A 22,012-nucleotide genomic window follows, 5' to 3' on the forward strand; every position below is an offset into this window, starting at 1 on the left:
GATCAATTGGCTGTCCGAACACATTTCAAGAATGAGGAAGATAGATATGCGATTGAAATGGTGGAAGGGGGAACGAGGATACGCAGATGGATCAGCGCTGCTGCTGCTGCTGCTGCTCCTTCTCATGCTTCTTTTGCTCCTCCTTCTGCTGCTTCTTCAACGCCTTCTCTTGGGCCTTTTCCTGTTCGTCCTGCTGTTGTTGGCCATCTGAGCTGGGAGCACTGCCATCGCTGCTCGGACTCAGGGTTGAGGTACCTCCTGCGATGGCCTGGCCAGGTCTCGACTCCTGCTGAACAGCAGCCGAGGTTCCAGAAGAGCCAGCCCAGCCAATACCAGGCATGTAGGCGCCACTCGAAGCGCTGCCAACACCCGAACCGACTTGTCCGGCCCCGGGTGACGCTTCAGAACCCACATCAGGTGCAGCGCCAGCGGCACCTTGTGGCACTTGCACCGCTCCTCCCGTGCTGCCGTATCCCTCTCGCTCGCTGCCATCACCTCCAGCATCCTGCCCAACGACACCTGCACCCTTCCCACCGCAACCAGCATTCTGCCCGACACTCTGCATCACCTGACCCGGCGGCAGTGCTCCTCCCATCGTTTCCCCCGCGACGTCCTTCAAGACATCCGCAGGGCTCGTCGTGCTCGGCACCGGGTTTGCATTCTGATACGCGTTCGGCTGGCAGTTCCTACCCAGCGGGCCCTTGCACTGGGTGCAGACCGCCTGGTCACTCGGAGCGAACGCCTTGCCCGGATTGGCTTCGTGCAAGCTCGTCTGCGCAACATCGTTGAACACATTACCCTCGATCAAAGCCGAGATGCCGGGACCCATGTCCAACGAATGACCCGAGTTGTGGGTGAACACGGTGTTCACCAGATGCCAGACGGCTTCCTGTCCACCTTTTTCGTTTGGGTTTGCGATACGTGGCGATCTCCCCGAACAATTCTTCATCACGTTTGCCGAGAATGTCACCTTGTCGCCAGAACCGTATCCGAGCACTGTCCAGTAGTGAGCTCCGTCGCACGTGGCAGACCACTTCGTAGCACCATCGAACAGACAGTTTGAGATGGTCACCCTTCCCGCTGACTGATACCCCGTGACGATGAACTGCCTTCCGATCAGGGAGAACGTGATTTTGTCGATCCACACGAGATCCGTGTCGTAGAGCGTAACGCCATCACCACCCCAGATGTACTGCGGGTTGATCTGATCGATCCGAAAGTTGTGCAGAATGACGTTTTTGGCGTGGGCGATCCTCAACCCCTTGCCTCGCACTGCGGCGTCCGCGGTGATACCGATGACGGACTTGTTCGATTTCACCTCGATGGGCTTCAAGCCAGCTTTGTCGTACGTGACGGTCTTGGACGGCTTACCCTTGCACCAACCCTGACCGTTGTCGATGGCGAGTTGTCCTTGGGAGGGACACTTGGGGTAGGAGTCGGGGATGCAGCCGGCGCAGTTGTTGCAGGTGCCTTCGGAGGTGCGGAAGTCGTAGACCTTGTCGAGGTGGATCACTTGGGGTTGAGGGGACGAGAGGAGCTGGACGAGCTCGTGGATGTCTTTGGGGATGACGGGGGTGGAGGAGCCTCCGCCGGTGACCGAGGCGGCGAATCCGTGCGGTTTGCTGGAGATGGCCGAGCCGCCATCGGTGGAGGAGGAACTAGAGCCAGCTCCCGCAGTGGATTGATCGACAGGTGCAGAGGGAAGGTTGTCGCTGTAGCCCTGATCAGCGCCGAATGGAGTTGTTGAGGGAATGTAGGGCTTGACGTCCTTTCCACCACCATTTGCCCCGCCTCGCTTTGAGTGACGATGATGCTGGAGTCCTCCAACCCGTCCACAACCTTGGAGAGACCTATTTCGATACCCAAACACCCCACTCTCTATTTCCCCACCATGCTGTGCAAACCTTCGATACTTCTCCCAGGGGTCCTTCATGTGTGTCCCCAAGATCGGATGGTACACCTCCATATCATCCTCAATACCATCTCCGTCTCTATCCTCCTCTCTCATCGACCTCTCCTTCAACAGATGAATCCCCGGACCCTGAACCTTCACCACGTCATCCCCCTCATCCAAATCCTTCTTCCTTCTCGTCTCCTCCGTCTGCTCATCGTCATAACACCCAGTCACACTACGCACTTCCCAGATCTTCGAATCCTGCGTAATCGCCACATGTCGCACGTACAACTCGTTCAACACCGTGTCCACCTCTCCCTCCCCAAAAAATTTCTCCCTCAACCAACCCGCGTAACACTCTTCCTCCTTCCGGGTCACATTCGGTGAGCCCAACTTCTTCGCCACTGCTGGACCGTTGATGTTGGGATCGATGTCATCGACGCTGATCTCTATACCGTGTTGCTTTGCGCGAGGTTGATCAACAATCTGTCGGAGGCTCGATTCTTGATCCTCACCAGCACCAGCGTCGTAGCTTTGGTGTAGATCGCGATCGAGATCCAGCAGCATGATGTAGACCAAGGATTGGACGACGTTGGGTTGATCGTGGTTTTCAAGCAGGTACTGATGGAGAGATTTTCGGGCAGTAGAGTCGAGTTTGACGAGAGAGTTGTTGTCCGGTTGACAATTGACGTATCGGATGCCATTGCGGAAGCAAATTTCGTCGGAGGAAGAGTTATAGAAAGAGGGCAACAGGTTGGAGAGCGGGGTGACTTTGGAGAGGTCGAGGACGTGCGAATTTGGGACAGAGACTTGGACCGAGACGACGTTAAGCACGAAGCAGAGGAGGCATACAAGGGAAAAAGGGCCGAATGGCCATGTTTGCCAAGGTGGCATCTTAGAAACGACGGGTAGAGTCTACCGATAGAGACTACCGAGAAGGAAACAGTGTCGCTGCCAGCGCGAACAAGGAAGATGATAGTGCAAAGAGGAAAAAGGGGAGCAGAAGCGCAAGTTCTTGCAGCGCAGTCGAGCTGCCTTATACGGTCGTGTAGACTCAAGCGAAGGCCGGAGCGTCAATCTGCCAGGTCTTGCTCAGACGATCATTTGCTTGCGGAAGTTTTCCAGCAGCCTTCACACACATCTTCCTGTTCCAAGCATCCCTCTCAAGCGATCTCATATACATTGTTGTGTGGGCGCCGAATGAAGTCTTCGACGCCTTACCAACCGTGTCTCGACACAGGTGTTCCTGGTGGGTCACAGGTCAAAGATCGGTCGAGAGTTCGAGAGGATATGAATGTCACCTAAAGTACTGTAGCACGACACAACCTTGCTTTGTCAATCCGTCGTGGGAGAGGACAGTCATGCCGCGACCACCTTGCCCACCAACGAGAGACATGATACCGAGACATCAAGTGCAAACCCATCTCGTCTCAGTTTGCTCGACTCGGTGGCTGTATCGCTAGCCATTAGCCCACACAACCACGCAACACTCTTGGCCCACCAGGCACTTCCACATATGAAGTGACTTCAACATTGACAACGCCATACGCTGCGACTCAAGCTGCACAAAGCTCGTCCGTTGTCCCGGACAAAAGGAGACTTGTCCGCACGAAATAACCTCGCAGCCGCCAACGCGTTCCCGCACAACCACACACTCGCTCTCTCGAGATCGGCAACACCATTCATTCACTGCACTGTGAGTTGCACCGCTAAATACAACCTCGGATCATCCCTTCCCACATCCCCATCTGCGCACGCATGACAAGCATCGCGTCCCTCTGCACCTTCACATCCTCCAGCTCTGCGAGCGCTTCCACCCTGGCTCTTGCCCAGCCCGTTTGAGCCTTACCCCACTCCATGCCCGCCATCTCCGCCTTGAGGGCTGCGAGATCTGTTTCGAGCAGCGCCTGGGTTCGTGTTGTGCGGCTGTGCGCGGCAGCCTGGATCGCGAGTTGCGATTCGAGGTCTGACGAGTGGGTCTGCGATAGCTCGAGTTGTGCACGGAGAGAGGCCAGGTCAGAGAGCGCTGCCGAGAGCTGTGTCTGCAGAGCCGCGGAGGACGCGGTGTCTGACTGTGCACCGGAAGCCAAAACGCCCACAGACTTCGTTGGTGACGCAGGCTTTGACTCGACCTCGCCCCCGCCCTCGACCTCATCTTGTGGTGGTGGGATCTGCTCCGGCGCCAAGTCCTCCAACCCGATCCGAGCAACCGCGCTGACCAACTCGTCCAGATATCTGTCGTCTTCGGTCAACAGCATTGCGCTGATACTCTTCCGGACGTCGATGTCCTTCTTCGCGGATGTTCCCTCCATTGCCTGTTCTCCCTGAGGCTCTCGATCCGCAACCTTTGTGTTGCTGGCAGCATTTGAATCATCATTGTCATCATGAGACCCAGCTCTCATGGAAGCGAAATGCGCTTCGAGGCCAAGCGATTCTCTGAGCGCCTTCTTCAGGCGCGATCGCGTTTTGGCAGACAAGGCTGCCGAAGGCGGATAGGCGCGAACGCTTCTAGATGGAGTCATACCGGGCTGAGAACCGGCGGTGGGAAAGGGCGTTGAGGGGATCGAGGGCACGTTTCGATATCCTTGACGCCGCACTGGCGTCTCTGCTGGACCTTCGCTGCTCTCAGGCACTGCAGCTCCGTGTTGACGAGGATGACGTTGAGAGGCAGCAGCGGCTCGCAGAGACGGGGACGCGCACGAAGTGTCTGTGTCGTCGTCTTCGATGTGTGCCGTTGTGTCACCGTCGTCATTGGCAATCCCTTCCGCCGTATCACTGCCAAGTTGAGACGTGGTGAATGCTGGTTTTGGCGCCGCCATCGCAGCCAGCACGCTCGGCGGAGTATCCAGATATATGCCACCATCACGCAGCGCGGGCGACCTGAGCATGCTGATGTCGGAAGCGGGAGAGCCGGCAGCCAGATCCAGTGCCATGAGATCGACGGACACGTCACCGGCCAAAGCCTCTAGCTCTTCCGAGGCTTCTCTTTGTGATCGCATCGGTGCTGACGCCGTGCCTGGACGCGAGGGCTCTGTGGCCGTCTCGGCAGCAGCGTCGTTTTGGGGCTGCTGCTGATGCTTCAGCCTCTTTTCTTCGTCCATCAAGTCTCCGACCTTGAGGTTGGCTTTCTGTGCGACGACCCGGAGACTCGCGAGGAGATTTGCGTCGATCTCGCTTGATGAAGGGATGCTCTTGTGCCGATCGAGTGCGCTGCTGCGAACAAGAGCCTTGGTCGGCGAAGCTGGCGTCCTCTCGCGTTGTGCGTTTGCTTCTCCGGACACTGCAGCAGGGAAAAGCAAGAGCGAAGACTTGATCGGGGATCTGGAGCCACTACGTGGCATGAACGAAGTCGAGCTGGAAGGCGTCATCGCCTGGCCCTCTGGTACTCCTGCTCCGCCCATCTGCTTGAGCCCAGTACGTGGTGCGCTTTGCATTTTATTGAGAGAACCGAATCTGTTGATAGAAGTCGATCTTGCTAGACTCGAAGTACGCTCTGAGGGTGAGGCGCTTGTTGCACCAGCGCTGACACTGGAGGAAGAGGACGATGAAGTCAGGAGCGCACCACTGAGCCTCTTTTTGGCCTTGTTTAGCGCTTCTGGTGTGCTGATGGGTTGATGCTGGGTAGCTTTGGCCGCCTGGAGCGCGAGGATGGAAGGGTGGACTGGATTCGCTTGGATGATGGACGCCCTTATACCGAGATCTTGTCTGCTCGCGCGAGAAGCGATGGAAGATGCACTACTCGGGTCAGGCTTGCTTGGCTTCGCTGAGTCGGTCTGCAGGCCTCGGGAGCGGAGGGCAGAGAGGGATGACGTCTTGGTCGGCGAAGCGGGAATGCTCTCGACTGTCTGGACTGCCTCTGGATTGACTGTCTCTGGAACATGGGTCGATTCCGTTGATGCCGGAGTTGGCCCGAGTGATCTCGGCCGTGAAGCAGCGAGCTGTGTGACTGCCAAAGGAAGGCTGGTGCGAGATCGACCGGGAATCAGAGAGACAGCGCCGATGCTGTTACGTTTGGATCCGTGAATTGATTGTGCTTGTAAGCCGGCAGGTGCTTGCGATATGTTCTCCTTCTCGTTCGCTGCAGTGGCGAAAGCCGTGTTGACGCTGTTGCTTGATGATCTCCGATGAGGTCGCTTCCCCGCTTGCGCCAGGGTATTGCTGCCGATGCTGGGTATCCTTGAGGCCTTCTCAACTGTTCGAGCGGGAGGAAGCATATTGGTCTGTGTTGTGTCGAGTGCCCCGGTAGTAACCTTGTCGTCTGCACGGTAGCTCGTAACGCGCCTAGTGCGAATCCTCGAAACGTCAGGACCTTCCAGAGCATCTTCGTCGCCACCCCGCTCATCTTCGTCATCATCGTCGTCGGAGTCCGTATCGTCGTCGTCTTCGTTGGGTAGACCGCCTAGCAAGGCGGGTCTGAGCAGCTGGATCGGCTTTTCGTCGAGCAGCGTTTTGATAGGTGCACTCTTGGCCTTGGGCTTCGGCAGCGTTCCGATCATTGGTTTGTGTTGCTGCGATGAGAGAATCGGACGCGTCGAAGCGCTGATAGTACGGTGTCTTGCACTGCCGGGATTGCTGCCGATCCTTGCTCCTGGAGGTGCCGGGGTCGAAGAGATCGTGGCGTTCTGTGGTGAGACTGAAGCATTTGGAGCGTGTACTTCAGCCACACCATCGGATCTTCGAATCTTATGGGGAGCCTTGGATGAGGAAGGCGAAGGCATCGACTTGTTTGATGCGGTTGCGCTGTTCCATTGTGATCGGGCGGAGGGAGGACCAGGAAGCTTCGATGTCGCGATGCGGGACCGGGTTGAGCTGGATGCTAGGCTTTTGGCGATCGGGCCGTTTGTGGTTGACTTTCGCATCACTGGGCCAAAGTCGCTCATCATGCTGCTATCTCCTGGCGAATCGGCCGTGATGTGCTCATCCATCGTTCGCTTTCCAAGCGCAGACGAAGCGCGGACCGCCTCGAGGCTGGTGTCGACATCTCTGCGTGCCGGCAGCGCGGCAGTGAAACTCGAGTCTATGGACGTCGAATTGAATCTGCCTCTGCCGCTGAGAGAAGGGATATTGCTGGTGTTGACGCCGCGGATGGGTCGGCTGATGCTACTTGGCTGAAGTGTCGATTGCTGCGGTGGTTGCAGCTGAGCTTGCAGTGTTGTGCTGGAAATTGTACCTGGATGTGTCGCCGCTGTCGTCTTTGAGGCGAGCTTGGATGCTTTGTGTTGGATGAGTGCGGCGCGAAAGGAGAATTTGGGAGACGACAGCTCACCTATGCCGCCAGCGCGTTGCTGTTGCGGTGGGCGCTTGGGCGAAGGTGAACGCGACTGGGCTGCCGCCGACATGATCAAGACAGTGCTACAAGCGTCGGCTGAGCTCCGATGCGCGTTCTGCTATGGGTGCAAATGCGGAACAGGGAGGATGTGATGGTATGAAGAGAGGAAAAGAGTTGTGTCACGAGGCTGATCAGCACGCAAAAAGCATGAGAGACCAACACATCAACACGCAACAGCTCAGCCAGGGTCCAACTGTGGGCCTTCCGAAAATTTAGACGCGTCTTGGTGAGAACTCGCTGCCGTTCCGCTCACATGTCACACACGCACTCGCAGCAACTCGTCCATCGGAGCATCCGTCTCTGGTCTCCTTCCATTGCAATCTATACGACGGGAAGTCAGCATTTTTCTTCCTAACACCACCAACCATACTCGTTGCAAACCCATTCGATCCTCTCGCCTTTCTCCTTGTCCCCATACCATGATAGCGCAGGCAGACTCGCGCTCTTGCCACTCCTCTCGACCACCGCGCCATCGTGCAGTTCCTTCTTGAATCGCTCCACCCTCTCCCCCTTGTCGAGTTTGTCCTGGTCCTCGCTGGTGAGGTTGATACCCAGTCCAGCCAAATCGACGTTCCAAGCGACGCATTTCTTCATCTCGAACTTTGCTGCCTGTTGCCTAACCGCGCCCACCAGCTGTGCAAACGCCGTGGGCGAGGAGTACCGCAGTCGAAGCAACGCTACCTTGCGTTCGATAAAGTCAAACATCCACACCGCGTAGGACGCATCCTTTTTGTCTCCGTTTTTCGATGGCAGCATCAGCCCAAAGTAGATAGGTTTGGGCGCGGATTCGGGCAGAAGCGTGGTGGCGTAGAAGTTGGAACGTTTGATGAGCCATCGCCAGGAAGTTGCTTCGGGATCGTCGACGCAGAATCTGATGGCCTTGTCGTCATGGCCTGCGGTGGCTTGATGCAGTTGAGAGAGAAGGTGTTGACGATCAATGCGTCCGAGTTCGTTGAGCTGTTCCGCTGTCAACCATTTCGCATCGTCAGGAAGAGCGAATGAATCGCCTTGTTCCTCAAGGGGCTTCCACTCGACGTGGCGGTTGCCCACGACCTTCCAGCCAAACTGCAAATAGTACTCCCCAATATCGCTGTACAGGAAGGAACAGGTCGCGTTGCCTCCATACTTGCCGCCATCCTTGAATTCTCCCTCTGCTCCTTCGTCCAGCTTGACCATCAGCGCACCACTTCCCTCGACCTTGTCACCCTCTTGCTCATCCACCAACTTCGGCACCTCCGCCTTGGGATTCAGCTTGTGCTGCAGCAGCGTCATCATCTTTGCCGCGTAACCGTTCCTCCTCTTGCTCTCCGGTACAAACACCGAGCAAACGCTGTACGAAAGCGATCTCTCCACCTCGTCCTTCCCCGGTCGTTTCACGAGGATAGGCCGACGATACGTCTCGCAAGCGGACAAGAAGTCCAAGGTCGTGGTGTCGTCGGCCGGTACGAGCACCCATCGCTGTCTACGGGTGACGGAGAAATCCGTGGAGCCGAGGACGGTCTTTTCACGAGTGATGAACTGGTCTTGGGTGAGCAGCGGCTGGCCCCATTCGGCCCATTCGCGTTCGGTGGCAATGAGGTCTTGGGCCTCGGTTGCTGGGACTAGGACGTAGCCGGAAAGAGCCATCTTGGAGGTCATGTTTGCGGCGCGACCGGGTCTATGGAAGGCAGGATGAGGAGGGACCGTGTGAGGGTATGAAAGCCAAGGCGACACGGTTGCTCGCTCGGTGACTTCTTCCAGATCGACCGACAGGCTGAGTTCCGGCCAAGATGCCGTTTCGACTGGATCTAACAATTGCGCTGACGTGTGTGCTTTTTTTTGAGGGTTGCGGAACTGCGCATTGACCTGCACTTTCCTCCACCTCACCCATTCTGCAGCTTTCGATCCCATCACCACCTGCCATCGTCCATATCAACCACCGCACACTCCAACCATACATCGGTCATCTCGCTGGATCGATTCAGGATCTTCAACGATGTCGTCCTCATCACCAGCCTCCTCATCGACCTCTGCTCGAGAGATCCGAGTCTTCCTTCCTCCTTCTACCGCCTCTTCCTCCACTTCTACATCAACCCCGACGGTCTACCCACCACTTCCCTCGGAGGACCTGAAACCAACGGCATCCGAACTATCGCACGCCTTCCGCTCCTCCCCCCTCCTTCGCCCGGGACCCGATGCCCCACTGCTCACCCGCGCGCTTCGCGAAAAGGAAGAAGCGCGTCTCGGCCTTCACTCCTCCCGCGCCCGCTCCTACCCATCCATCCGCATCCGCATTCGCTTTTCCGATAGAACCATGATCGAATCCACCTTTGACGAAACCGATACCATCGACTCTGTCTACTCCCTCCTCCACGATGCGCTCGACGAAGACGCCAAGCGGAAGAATGTGGTGATCTATACAAGTCCTCCCAGAGTAGAGTATAGAAAAGACGATAAGAAGTGGAAGGGGAAAAGTTTGAGGGAGTTGGGGTTGATACCCAGTGCAGTGGTGAATGTTAGGTGGGATGATGCAGAGATGAATTCGGGAGCGTACGGGGCGCCGTTGAGGAAGGATTTGTTGGAAAAGGCGGTACCGCTACCTGTGCCGGTACAGGCTGTAGAAGCGAAAGTGGAAGGGCAAGCGGAAGGCGCGGCAGCAGCAGAGGGAAAGCAGACGAAACCAGTACCCAAGTGGTTGAAGAACATTGTTAGTAAGTTGGAAGATACTACCTCCCTTCAACCCAGTGAAAAGGGAAGTATGAGAAGAGTGACTGACATGAAGACTAACGTTATGTTTGGGATTGCGTAACAGAAAAGTGATTACGAGGAGAGACAGGAGCCTTCGAAACGTCAACGTCTTACGCCGCCGTCGGAGCAGAGAGCGAGCAATTCGAATGGGGTGCATCACGGCGAGTCGTCGGATATGCAGCTCGACTAGAGACGCGCAAAACTCCTCACTCGCACGCAAACCCATCAGCGAGACCAGCGACTCGTCCAACCGAGCAGCTTTCTGTCTTTCTCTCCTTCCACCACTTTGCCAACGTCCCGGCGCACGTCACGAGCTCCTAACACAGCGAGCTGTTGGACCTGCAGCTCGACTGAACCTCGAGACACGCACTCACAAACACAAGCGACCGGGCGAACATCGATCTGTCACCATCCTGTATACACTGCATTGCAATTCCTTTCCTCTATCAATGATGACTCTTCCCTCTCAGCATACCGTACACATCCACGGGCACCGCAAAGCTCTCGCCAACCAACTCCTTGACCGCCACGCACAGCTTGTCGACCCTCACCACCAGTCCGAACAGCGTCGCTACGCCTACGCTGAACGTCATGTATTCTGCGTCCTGCAGCGTCTCGAACGTGATTTTTGACGGGAGTGTTGCGAGTATCTCGTCCATGTGGCCTGAAGCGGTGGTGTCTTGGGCGATGTTGAATCCGTGTGGGGTGTCCATGAACCTATCCACGAGTGGACAGGGTGTGACCTGTGGCAAGGGGGAGGCGGTCTTGAGCGCGGTAGAACACATGCTGATGACGCTCACTACGTCGCCGAGGAATCGAGGGTCGAGGAACCGGGTGCGTCGTAGGAGCGCGATCGAATAGGCGGGACCTAGGCGTTCGAACACCGCGAGACAGTGGGAGAGCAGCTTCGAGATTTGCATCTGCACGTCGAACAGCTCGCGGTAGCGTGCGGATGGCCATCGGCCGCGCAGGGAGAACTCGTAGGACACATTGACCGAGATCATGGAGAGTCGGCGGAGTTTGGCGCGGATGCCGATGATCCGTTTACGCACCAGCTCGGATGACGGGTGGATGTTGAGCAGTCGTTGCGGCTGTTCGATCTGCTGCGAAGGCTGGTCCAGCTCGACTGGAGTTTCCCGTTCGTTCTGATGCAAAGAAGGACGACGCGATCCCGGCCTTGATTGGTTGAGTTTCGCCACTGCACCGCCTGCCGAAGTGCTCTGCTGCTGTTGTTGGTGTGGATGACTAGCAATCCCCACCACAGCACAATAGATCTTGCCCAATTCTGCAATCGTGGCTGCATGCGACAACCTCTGGTACTGCCTCAGAGTCGAGCTCGGCGGCAAGTAGCTGAAAATGTACGCCGCTGTAACACCAACCACCACCGTCACGAACCTCCTCCACGCCGTATCCCATCCAAATCCAGGTGCACCGGGTGTTGGGTTGGTGACATCCTTCCAGCTGTATCCTACGATCAACACCGTCGTCACCGACGCAATGATAGGCGTGATAGGTGGACCGGGGAAGTAGATCCTGTACATCATCAACAGCGGGAATGCAACCGCAGTGACCGCACCCAAACCGTACGCATTCCCTCTTCCATCCCCTGTCGAGGTGTACCAGATGATCAACCCAAAGATGGCGCCAATGACAGTTGCGAGGATTCGCGAGAGCAGCGCGAATGCGGTCTCGCCTCGGAATCGAGCCAAGGTGAGTTGCGCCATGAAGATCGCCCAGATGGCGCGGTTCTCGTAGCACCACCCTGCGGAGGACTTCATGAACGCGGGGAGAGACACGAGCGCGATGAGCACCGCAGCTTTGACGCCGAAGAGTGTGTTCCCGTGGAAAGGTCGACGCGACCAAAAGTAGATGGTATGGCCGACGACTTGCAAGAATCCTTCTGGGTCGAGTGCGTCTGGATCACGAGCGCGTGTCGAGCCAAGGTCGACAATGGGATCATAAGATCTGCCTTCATCTTGGTCGGCGGCGACGCTGCCTCTGCGAAAGTGTGCGTGGACTTCGCCGCCGTCCGAGTGGTCTTTGGATCTGCTCTTGCCCTCGTTGCTGGATGAATCGTGATCGACGACGGTTTGGCTGCTCCTACTGCGCTGCCTCGAGGCGACGGGTGTGTCGCCAGAGACATCCGGGATATGATCAGGCTCTCCGTCCGGCTCGTCATCTTCGTGAGTCGCGCCAGAGGTGTTGCGCCACAGATCGGCCGAAAAAATTTTCGGCCAGTGTGGATACCAAATGTGTGCCGCCGTCCTCTGCTTCTGGATCGTCTCGACCTCGCGCAGCAAGTCGAGCATGCGTTCAGTGAAGCTGATGGTGTGGAACTGGTGCAGCCACGCCTGGTAGAGGTACCTGTGGTGAATCTTGCCGATCTCACCTGGGCCTGTACGCAGGTCGAGCTCGGCAGCCAGATCGACACTGCTCAGAGCCGCCTCGTCATGCGCCTTGAGAGCGTCCCTGTACGGATCGAGCACCTTGAGACGTTGGGATTGTTTGAACTCTGCCAGCTTGGCTGTCACATTGGCGATTACCTTGGTGGTCTCTTCCGCCTGCGTACGTCCTTTCTCCTCGCGCTGCTCTTGCGAGAGGAAGAAGCGATCACGCAGGAACGTGTACCGATGCGAATTGAGGTGCGTCAGCCAGGCAACGATATGTCTGATCGCCTCCGCATCGGCGACAAGCAGATCGGACGACGTCTCGCGAACAAGCAGCGCAAACATCTCTGTGATGTAGTTGGAGGCTGACGTGTGGAGGTATGTCTCCAAGTTGCCAAAGCGGATAGACTCCCAGATGGCGACGGGAGCTGGATCGCGTTTGTGGACAAAGTTGTGCAGAAGCTGGCTGGAGCGGTCCCAAGCGTGGTGATGACGACCGTCGTTGTGGTGGTGGGGATCGCGAAGATCGGACGAGCTCTGAGGGCCGTGATGAATCCGGCGACGTGGCGAGGAGCCGCGGGAGGCAGCAGCGATGGAGCGAGCCATCTTCCTGAACCTTGACGAAGTGAGTTCATTGCCCGGTTGAACAGAGGGATGTTCGTCCAGCTGACGGAAAGCAGCGCCACCGACGAAAGAGTCCTGAGGCGGAAAGACTTCGCTGTGCAGGGGAGACTCGCGATAAGGAGTCGAAGCTCCCGATGGCGGAGGCAGAATGTGCGACGCATCGTGGTGCATGCCAGCAGCAGGTGCTGAAGCAGGGACTGCTGCACTTGGCGAATGAGCGGTCGGAACGGGAGTGAGCGGCGCCAATGCAGGCGAGTGCGGACGTGATGGAGGCTGAAGGTGAGGAGAAAAATGAGGGTGTGAAAGCGTCTGGTGGTGCGAAGCGGTGTGATGACTGCCGTGACCTGACTCGGACGCATCCCGCGAATGCTCGAGTGATGTACGAGGAGTGGCGGCCGGTGTGAACGCCGGCGTCGCCAGACGGGAAGGTACCGGTGTCTTGGGAAAGTGTGCCGACTGGATATCAGCCTTGATAGAAGAGTAATAGTACGACCATCCATCAGCAGGAGCGATGAGCGAACGCGAAAGACGCTCCAGCGCGCGGAGATCGTCCCCGCTAGCGAGACCAAAGGAGATCTCGCGCGTCAACAGACGAGAAGCCAGAGCCATGGGCATCATCCCTCCTTCGGCAGCCGCGAGCTTGTTCTTGACCATCTCGAAGTCGAATCCGTCCTTGCTCTCGCCAGTAGCGGGTGGTGTTGTTTGATCGGGCTTTTCGCCATCGTCGGCAGAAGGCGTGTCGAGCGGCGAAGTTTGAAGAAGCTTGACTTGGTCGCCACAAGCGTCTGCAATGGGGTTGAGAACGGCAACGAGACGTTCGACGAACTGCGAGTTGACCGATTTGGGGAAGAAGACGATGCTGAGAAAGATGTTGACGGCAGCCTTGAGCGCCAGCGGCACGACGACCGCCTGACCGAGAGAGTAAAAGGCGAAGGGGTACAATGGTGCATACGTCAGGCAGATGTTCATGAGGATGCAGCTGAACACGCTGGCGAAAAGGAAGGGACTCGGCCCGAAGCGGATCTTGATGTATAGAACCACGGCTGAGCCAACCGAGAGAAAGACGGCGCAAACGATGCTGGGACTTGCTTCAATGTAGTCGCCTTGTATGACTCTTCGAATGTTGGTTTGAGCTTGGGCAAGCTTGTTTTCGCGAACAGCGTGCGATATGGCGATGGCGATGTTGGACCACGCCCAAGCACTGCAGACGAAGAGGAGGGTGAAGAACTCGCGCTCCACAACCGAGGCGAGAGGTGCTTCGGCTGGCTGGATGAAGGCAGCAACGAGGACGAGGAAAGAGGCGCTGCCGAGTGTACGCTCAGCTGGATTGATGAGAAAGATGACCATGCAGATCCAGGCGAGCAGAGCAGATCGGATGACAGGCTTGAGCTTGGGCCAAGTGAAGCAAGGTGGAGCCCAGCTGATGTACCATGGCAGAGGATCGAGGCCGACAAGCTTCGCAAAGCGCTTCCAATGCCGCCTGGTACGGCTGACATTCGGCTTGCTCTTGCCATTGTTCGAGTTGTCTTGTGGGGTCGAGTCCTGCTGCGATGATTGTGAATGTTGCTGTTTCTCTGCTTGGTCAATGTTGTCCGAGGTTGATGCGCTTTGGGACGATGTGTTGACGGCCGCGTTGGCGCGCGGCCCCACTCGACTGCGCGGTCCGACAGAGTGATCCAGCAACAGGCTCCTTGTGGCCTCTTTCACAGCCGTTGGCGATGTATGGCTTTGGTCAATAGTTGGCGACGAGGTTGGCTGAGCCACAAAGTGAGACGGCGTAGCAGATGACGAACCTGCAACAGGCGCGTCGTCTGATGTTATCGCTTGCGCCGGCGAGAGCGAGCTCATCCTGGTAACCGCGATGGCGGGGAGCGTTGATCTGGCGTCTGCTCCGTCTACTACGCCAGCGCCGGCGCCATCCTGAGAATGTGATGGTTGAGAAGTGCTCATCTCCGTAAAGAGCTAGAGATGCATCGCTGATCTGAATGCGCGTTGCCTGAACTCCTAGTCGTGCCTAGGCATTGTCAGTGATCGATCCGGCGAAGCGATCCAGCGTGACGCACTGTGCAATGTGATCTGTGTGACGAAGATGATGCAGTGGTTCATCATACTGAAACACGCTCCCGGCCCAAGGCGGCAAAGAACAATAACCTCAACCGTCATTCCGAAAACATACACGCGGGAGACGGAGTCGGGCCGACCGACGGCCACAGCCTCACACAAGCAAGCTGCAAGCGAGCGGTTAATTATTTATTCGACGCTTATTTATCGGGAATTCATTTGTGTTAAGTTCATGGTGGAGGCATCCGGTTGCGCCGCGTGGTGAGCAAAGATGATGCGCGAGGTGCAGCTCGAAAGGTGCAGCTTCCGATCCGCGGATGTTAAGTGACCTTGTCAGAAAGATGGAATCGGATGATCCGACGCTGCGTTAGCTAAGGCCGTGCACGCTTCCTTCAACACGATGGACCCTTGGGAGAAGGAATCGCTCTTCGGAAGGCATCCGTCATCCCTTTGCTTCCTCTCCCTCTTCACCTACAGCCACATCCACAGCGTCGATCAGTCACGATGAACCAGATCTACGAACTGCTCGACCGCGGCTATGTCCCCGACGTCGTCCTGCGTCGCGCCATCCGCCTGCTCAACGCCCAACGCATCCGCAGCCTCGCCAAGCCCGAAGACGACTTCGGCCAGCACATCTCGCTCAAGAAGGAATACATCCGCTCGCTCAAAACGCGCGAGATCGCCATCGAACAGGATAAGGCCAACGAACAGCACTACGAAGTCGACACCGGTTTCATGCTCAGCTGTCTCGGCAAGCGCGTCAAGTACTCGTGCTGTCTGTACGAGACGGGCAGGGAGACGCTGGACCAGGCCGAGGAGGCCATGTTGAACTCGTACTGCGACAAAGCCGGTCTCAAAGACGGACAGGATGTATTGGATCTGGGGTGCGGTTGGGGCTCGTTGTCGTTGTACCTCGCCGAGAGGTATCCCAACTCCCGAATCCAGGCTCTGTCCAACTCGCGAACGCAAAAGATCTACATCGACAGCATCGCCTCGGAACGCGGCTTCAAAAACCTCACCGTCCACACCGGTGACGTCAAAACCTACTCCTTTCCCACCTCCACGTTCGACCGAATCTTGAGCATCGAGATGTTCGAGCACATGAAGAACTACTCTCTCCTCTTCGCCAAAGTCTCCTCCTGGCTCAAGGACGATGCTGCATCGCGTTTGTTCATCCACATCTTCTGCCACCGAACCACCCCTTACCACTTTGAGGAAGACGACGGTTGGATGGCGCAGAACTTCTTCAGTGGTGGAACCATGCCTAGCTTCGACCTCTTCCAACACTTCCAGCAGCACGTGACGCTCGAGGATAGTTGGTGGATCAACGGTTCGCACTACGCCAGAACGTGCGAGGATTGGTTGAAGACCCAGGATGAGAACCAGAAGAAACACAACCAGATCGACATGCTGCGTAAAGATGCCGTCAAGAAGGGAAGCACAGCCATCGAAGGCGAAAAGACGTTTTACAAGTTCAGGATCTTCTACCTCGCCTGTGCAGAGTTCTTTGCTACCAACGCGGGGAACGAATGGGGTGTAGGTCACTATCTCTTTTCCAAAAAGTAAAGGACAGCAGGACACTTTGCACGTTTTCGCAATAGACTCACGAGGGGCCCGTTTGTTCTCGTTTGGGAAAATGGAATCAACCACTTTACAATCTGCTTACAGCGACTGATTTCTTGGCCCATCGCGGAATAAGACGTGGTGAGATACCCATCACTTTGCCTCCTGACCCCCCTCCTCTTGCTGAACACCGTACAACGACCACCACGCGAACTCTGCCTCACCGAAGCGCAACAACGTCGTTATACTTCCGTCCACCACCGCTACCACGACGCTCCTCCTACCGGCTTTGAGCGGTGGGAAGGGGTTACCGGTGCTACCTCTTCCGTTTCCGCCGTCGCGATTCGCACCGGCAGCAGTGCGATTGCGGTTGTGGTGGTTGAACCTGGCTCTGTGAGGGAGAAGCGGTGCGTAGCAGCCTGGAGAGTGTCTGAAGAGTCTCGCTACGCTTTTCACGATGGTGAAATCGAGCGAGATCACTCGGATCAACACCTTACCCATCATCGTACCGCGAAGTCCAGTCTCGTTACTGGCTCGGCGTTGAGCAGCAGCCAGTTGTCTAGCTTCCGCTCTCTCCCGCAAAAACTTCTGTTTTCCATCGCTGAACTTCCCGTACGCAGCACGGTTCTTGGCTTCGTTGGACGCTTTGAGCTGCTTCTCGTACTCTACCCTCTCTCGGAATTCTTCCGAACTCATACCCTGATCCGACCCGTCGACGTTCGAAATGGAGCCGAACAGCTCGGCGTCAGATCCAGGCATCGGAATGTGCGCAAAGATAGATTCGAATCGCCAAATCGAGGGGACGGGCGTGGTGCGTGCGTTGAGGATGACGATGCGGAACTCGGGTGGCGGAGGATGCGATTTGCGGTACAGCGTGGCTGGTCGCCAGGCGTAGTAGAATGGTTGAAGGTGGTCGGACGATGGTCGTTGAGTGGGCTTTAAAGGTGCGAGTCTGATCGTGTCGGTTGCAGCAGGAGGTGATGTTGTAGCAGCGGACGTTGGCGGTTCGTCGGAAGAAGGAAGCCAAAAGTCATGTCCGGAAGGGACGATCTGCAGCGATTGGAAGACGGCATCGTAGCTGTCCCATTCGATAGAGTCTCCCAAGAACCGTCGGCCGTCTTGATGCTGTTTGTGCAATCCCAGGCCGAGACCGAGGCTGCCGATGGTCTTGCCGCTCGTTGCCCCCTTGCTGCCCAGGATCTTCTTTGCAGTCTCGGAGATTCTTCGACCGAGCTCAACCATGGTGTTGCGCCAAACCCACTCGATCCATCTGGCAATCGCGCTTACGCCGTCGCCGCCGAGCTGGATCATTCTTCGCGGGATATAGAGCAAGATGTCCCATATTGTGGTGAGCTTGATCGGGCGCTGTGGATCCGCAATGATACCATCTGCTTGCGCACCCTTCTTGCTCTTTAGGGCTTGTGAAGCTGTCAGCGGCTGCTTGGCTTGAGCGCTGCCACTGCTGTTGCTGCTGTTGTTCTTCTTAGCGAGCGTTGAGGCTGATATGGGAGCAGCACGAATGGCATCCACGATGCTTGCTCGTTGCACGACATACCCCAGCCTCTTGAGATGTGCATAGATGAGATATGCTTCTCTGGTCAAGGGCTCGTCCTGCTGCATCGCTTCGTCGGCACTTCCATCAGGAGGCAGCATGAGCATCGCGAATGCCTGTTGCAACGACATGGGCACCAACGCTTCCTCTTCGCCGCCCTCTGCTTGTTCCTTTTCCGTCTGGTAGATCTGCAGACTACCTCTTTCGGCCAGAAAGAGCGCTTCTTCGGGAAGCAGCTCGTTCCATGCTTTGGTGATGGTCTTGCCCGTCACATGATCCTTGACTTGCTCCCTCCTAATGACACCTACGGTCTCGAAGATCTTTCCTTGCACATCCAGAAGCCTCGCTCTCCTGGAACTCGCATTCCACGTGGCTCTGACCAGCGACCTCGAGCCTACCCTGCGTTCTCCCGAGACGGCTTGAAACATGGCCTCTCTGCTCCGTTCCAAAAGCTTGGACTGTCCACCAAAGCCGGTCGGTTCGAAATCCTTCTCTCCGCGCTTGGGAATGACGATGCCAGATGTGCTCGAGGTTTTGGATTTCGAGTTGAGCGTGGACAGCAGGCGAAGGTAGTCGGGAGCTTCATCTTCGTTGTCCGAGTCTTCAGCGGGTGCGGAAGTCTTGGTGGAGGGATTGTTGGATCGAGTGTAGGCGGTGGGTGTGGATGTGGGATCGTCGAGGTCCTGTGAGGAGGGTTCGAAGGATGGCGTTGCTGGTGTCGATGATATTGAGGTGGACGCTGTTGGTTGACGACGAGGCGTGGATGGTGATGCTGTCATGGTGTGAGAGAGGGGTCGACCTGTTCCGGGAAGGGCGGTGGTCGATGTGTGATGGTGTCAAGCAAGATATCAATTTTGGCGCAGCAATGCAGAAAGGAAAAAAGTTGCAAGATTCTCGAATTGGACCCTGAAATCACATTTCACGCCATCACTTCCCTATTCAGGTTACCAACTCACTCAAAGTACATCACAGACTTGCTTGCTCATCAGGCTGTGAGGAATGTACGGATGCGAGATGTCTAGATTGGTGCATTGCAGTGTAGTCGCTCTCAACTCCTCAATTCGATGGCTGCGACCACACGATTTGACCCTTTTGATCCTCTACCCGCGTAAAGTACTTGCTACTCAAAATCCCCTTTTCCTTGTCGCCCGATGTGAGAACGACACCGTTGGAAGAGAGGTCAAACTCAACGCCGTCCTTGATCGCTCTCCTGATATCGATGTATATCAAGCGACTCGCGGATCTGCGCACACCCGAAATGACGCCTTTGTCTCCAAATTTGCCCTTTGCTAGGTGGATGTGATTCCTCGACATGGGTTTCAATCCACCCGAGGCCAAGATCTCCTCCCATGCCGATGCATTGGTTCCGTGGATCACTTCCACGGCGTCCCCACCTTCATCCTTGAGCTGCAGTCCACCCATCTTGGCATCCACCTCCTCTTCCAGCCCTCGATCATCTGCCGCTCCTTCCTCTTCCTCATCGCGTTGTCTGACCTTCAACAGTCCCAAATTCTCCTCCGTCAACCTGACGTGTTCCAGTTCAACAACGCTCTTCAAGGAATGACCCTGAACCGCCCTCACCCACCACTGACCATCTTGCTGCTGAGTCAACTCGAACCTCTTCTTGTCGTTGCTCTCCACAACACTCTTGACGTCCTCCAATCCAGCTCTTCGTTTCCCGCCTTGCGCTTCAGCCATGTTGACGCTTTTGACTCGTGGTCTTTCCAGGACATCGGAGAGCAAGATGTAGCCATCGGGTCGAATCTCGAGGCCTTCCTTTTCGGCTCCGTGTCGAAGGATGTAGGAGAGCGCGCGAGAGAGCTGTTCCTCGCTGGATTGTTTGCGTGGGGGCGCTTTGGGTTTGCTGCTCGAAGAGGGCTGCGATTTGGAGGCAGTAGAGGAAGAGGCAGCGGCAGCGGCTTTCTTCTCGGCAGCTTGTTGCGCTTTGAGTGCCTTTTGCGCTTCTTTGCGTGCTTTGCGTTCCAGGTTGACGCCCGGCGCCGTCGAATCTGTCGAGCCCGAAGCTGCCGGAGGCGGTGGTGGTGCTTGCTGCTGAAGCGACGGGTCTACGCTTGGTGCTGTCGTCGACATGATTGGTCCAAGCACCCGTCAAGTGTCGTGTCTTTTGTCGTGCCAATGTGTTGCTATCAAGTAGGTCGAGAAGGAACGAGAAGATCAACTTTTTGTTTGTTGCTTCGCAATTCCGGTGGAGGTCAAAATCATTCTCGAATGTGAGATCCGAAACTGCATCACATTGAAATGTGCACCGCAAAAAACGCGTGACTCGTGCGGCTGGAAGAAGTCGTGAGCGTCTGTGCGTTGGTTTGTCTCGTGGCAAAGTCTCCGCTTTCACCGGCTCTTCCGGAAGCGGTTGAGCGTGTGCGTCGGATCAACATGGCACAGAGCGACAGTCCCAAGCCGCCTTTTTGGCGTGAAAAGCTGCATCGCACGACATCCTCACCTCGCTCACCTTGTAGCCATCTCTCCTTCTTGACATCTGCAACTGGATGACAGCAACGCCAGAATGCAGAAGTTCACGAGCGAGTGACGCAAGTGAGCAGAACAACAAAAGCCTGAGTTGTGATGTTTCGGCCCTAGTAGCCGAGGGCGGAGACAGGCGCGGGCGTAGCAGGATCGACAGAAAGGCATGAACCTGTTTCCAGAAGAAATGTCAGATTCGGACAGCCAGGCCGGCCAGGCCATGTGTCACTTGTGATCCTCCTTTGGCACAGCCCTGCCCGGGATTGCTGCTCGTCAAGCTTCTCTGCGCAAGCCTCGTTTCGGCATTCCCCCGCTTTTGCCTTCCCGTCACTCTGCTTTCTTCTTCTTCCTCCCTCCCTCCCAACCATCCTCCTCCTCCTCCTTCTCGACCCACTCGCCCAAGATGATGGCCTCGAACCCCACCTCCGCCGCCACCTACCAAGGTCACCTCACCGCCGGCGACGGCATGCTCGCCTCGCGCCTCCACAAACCCACCCACCCTTCGCTCGTCCAGGTCGTCTTCAACAACGGTTCCTACAACTCTCACCTCATCTCGCTCCAAAATTTCTCCCGAGGCGACCTGATCACCCCCTTCTCACCCCACGCCGACTTTGCTTCCACCAAGTCCTACTCTACCGTTCAGACCGGTCCTTCTACGCACATCGAGCTCAACTCGGATCTTCTCTACTGCAACCACTCGTGCGATCCCAACGTCGCTTTTGTCATTGGAGATGCAAAAGACAAGTCGACGTGGAAGGCGAGAGCGGAAAAGGATATCAAGAAGGGTGATATTTTGACCTTCTGTAAGTCTACCCCCGCAAGCAATTTTCCTCTTCTTCTAGCTGGGTCAGAGTTGTACTGACGTTCTCGCATGGGGTTATTACAGTCTACCCAAGTACCGAATGGCAAATGTCCCAACCTTTCGACTGCAGCTGCGGCTCCTCCAAACACTGCCTCGGAAACATCGACGGCGCACACTCGATCGACCCGCGAACGTTGAAGAAGTACTTTGTCAACGACCACATCCGCGCGCTCAAGAGGAATCAGATCGAGAACGACGCAAAGTTGGATGCGGAAGAGAAGCAGGAATTGCTCAAGCTGCTCTCATAGACCGGGCTGATCACGTTGCATAGACACTGCATCTTCAAATGAAATAGAAAGACTTTATCCACGTCGTAGAGGAAGATTCGCATTGCTCGCGTGTATGTGGCTGCAAGCTTGTGCACTGCTCTAAGACCGGAACGAGCCACGATCATTTACACACTGCATCGGCAACTCCGTCCGCACAACCTCTCCTTCTTCCCACGCTGAACTTACTCACCCACTCTGCACAACAGCGTGAAATCGAATGTATATATGAAATTTCAAACCCACTCGCAAAGGTCCAAGCCGCC

At 56.4% G+C, this 22,012-nt stretch overlaps 8 protein-coding genes across 8 annotated transcripts; 3 read left to right on the forward strand and 5 right to left on the reverse strand.

Moving 5' to 3' along the window:
• Positions 1 to 91: 91 nt before the first annotated feature.
• Positions 92 to 7,509, reverse strand: PHSY_005888 (pectin lyase F; the record flags this gene model as incomplete). Its single annotated transcript, XM_012336492.1, has 3 exons — positions 92 to 2,703; positions 3,744 to 7,281; positions 7,492 to 7,509. 3 exons carry the CDS (start codon positions 7,507 to 7,509, stop codon positions 92 to 94), a joined length of 6,168 nt encoding a protein of 2,055 aa, XP_012191882.1.
• Positions 7,510 to 7,574: 65 nt separating this feature from the next.
• PHSY_005889 (hypothetical protein) lies at positions 7,575 to 8,861 on the reverse strand (the record flags this gene model as incomplete). The annotated part of the gene is made up of 1 exon (XM_012336493.1): positions 7,575 to 8,861. The coding sequence occupies one exon, from the start codon at positions 8,859 to 8,861 to the stop codon at positions 7,575 to 7,577; it is 1,287 nt and encodes a 428-aa protein (XP_012191883.1).
• Positions 8,862 to 9,198: 337 nt separating this feature from the next.
• Positions 9,199 to 10,140, forward strand: PHSY_005890 (hypothetical protein; the record flags this gene model as incomplete). Its single annotated transcript, XM_012336494.1, has 2 exons — positions 9,199 to 9,909; positions 10,015 to 10,140. The coding sequence occupies 2 exons, from the start codon at positions 9,199 to 9,201 to the stop codon at positions 10,138 to 10,140; spliced, it is 837 nt and encodes a 278-aa protein (XP_012191884.1).
• A 256-nt stretch (positions 10,141 to 10,396) lies between these two features.
• PHSY_005891 (hypothetical protein) lies at positions 10,397 to 14,809 on the reverse strand (the record flags this gene model as incomplete). Its single annotated transcript, XM_012336495.1, has 1 exon — positions 10,397 to 14,809. One exon carries the CDS (start codon positions 14,807 to 14,809, stop codon positions 10,397 to 10,399), a length of 4,413 nt encoding a protein of 1,470 aa, XP_012191885.1.
• A 717-nt stretch (positions 14,810 to 15,526) lies between these two features.
• PHSY_005892 (hypothetical protein) lies at positions 15,527 to 16,588 on the forward strand (the record flags this gene model as incomplete). The annotated part of the gene is made up of 1 exon (XM_012336496.1): positions 15,527 to 16,588. One exon carries the CDS (start codon positions 15,527 to 15,529, stop codon positions 16,586 to 16,588), a length of 1,062 nt encoding a protein of 353 aa, XP_012191886.1.
• Positions 16,589 to 16,738: 150 nt separating this feature from the next.
• Positions 16,739 to 18,916, reverse strand: PHSY_005893 (tRNA-splicing endonuclease subunit sen54; the record flags this gene model as incomplete). Its single annotated transcript, XM_012336497.1, has 1 exon — positions 16,739 to 18,916. The coding sequence occupies one exon, from the start codon at positions 18,914 to 18,916 to the stop codon at positions 16,739 to 16,741; it is 2,178 nt and encodes a 725-aa protein (XP_012191887.1).
• A 277-nt stretch (positions 18,917 to 19,193) lies between these two features.
• PHSY_005894 (likely tRNA 2'-phosphotransferase) lies at positions 19,194 to 20,228 on the reverse strand (the record flags this gene model as incomplete). Its single annotated transcript, XM_012336498.1, has 1 exon — positions 19,194 to 20,228. One exon carries the CDS (start codon positions 20,226 to 20,228, stop codon positions 19,194 to 19,196), a length of 1,035 nt encoding a protein of 344 aa, XP_012191888.1.
• Positions 20,229 to 21,024: 796 nt separating this feature from the next.
• On the forward strand, positions 21,025 to 21,728 carry PHSY_005895 (galactose-proton symport; the record flags this gene model as incomplete). The annotated part of the gene is made up of 2 exons (XM_012336499.1): positions 21,025 to 21,421; positions 21,505 to 21,728. 2 exons carry the CDS (start codon positions 21,025 to 21,027, stop codon positions 21,726 to 21,728), a joined length of 621 nt encoding a protein of 206 aa, XP_012191889.1.
• Between the last annotated feature and the right edge of the window lie 284 nt (positions 21,729 to 22,012).

Source organism: Pseudozyma hubeiensis, assembly GCF_000403515.1.
Source record: "Pseudozyma hubeiensis SY62 DNA, scaffold: PHS57, whole genome shotgun sequence".
Classification (NCBI taxonomy): Eukaryota; Fungi; Basidiomycota; class Ustilaginomycetes; order Ustilaginales; family Ustilaginaceae; genus Pseudozyma; species Pseudozyma hubeiensis.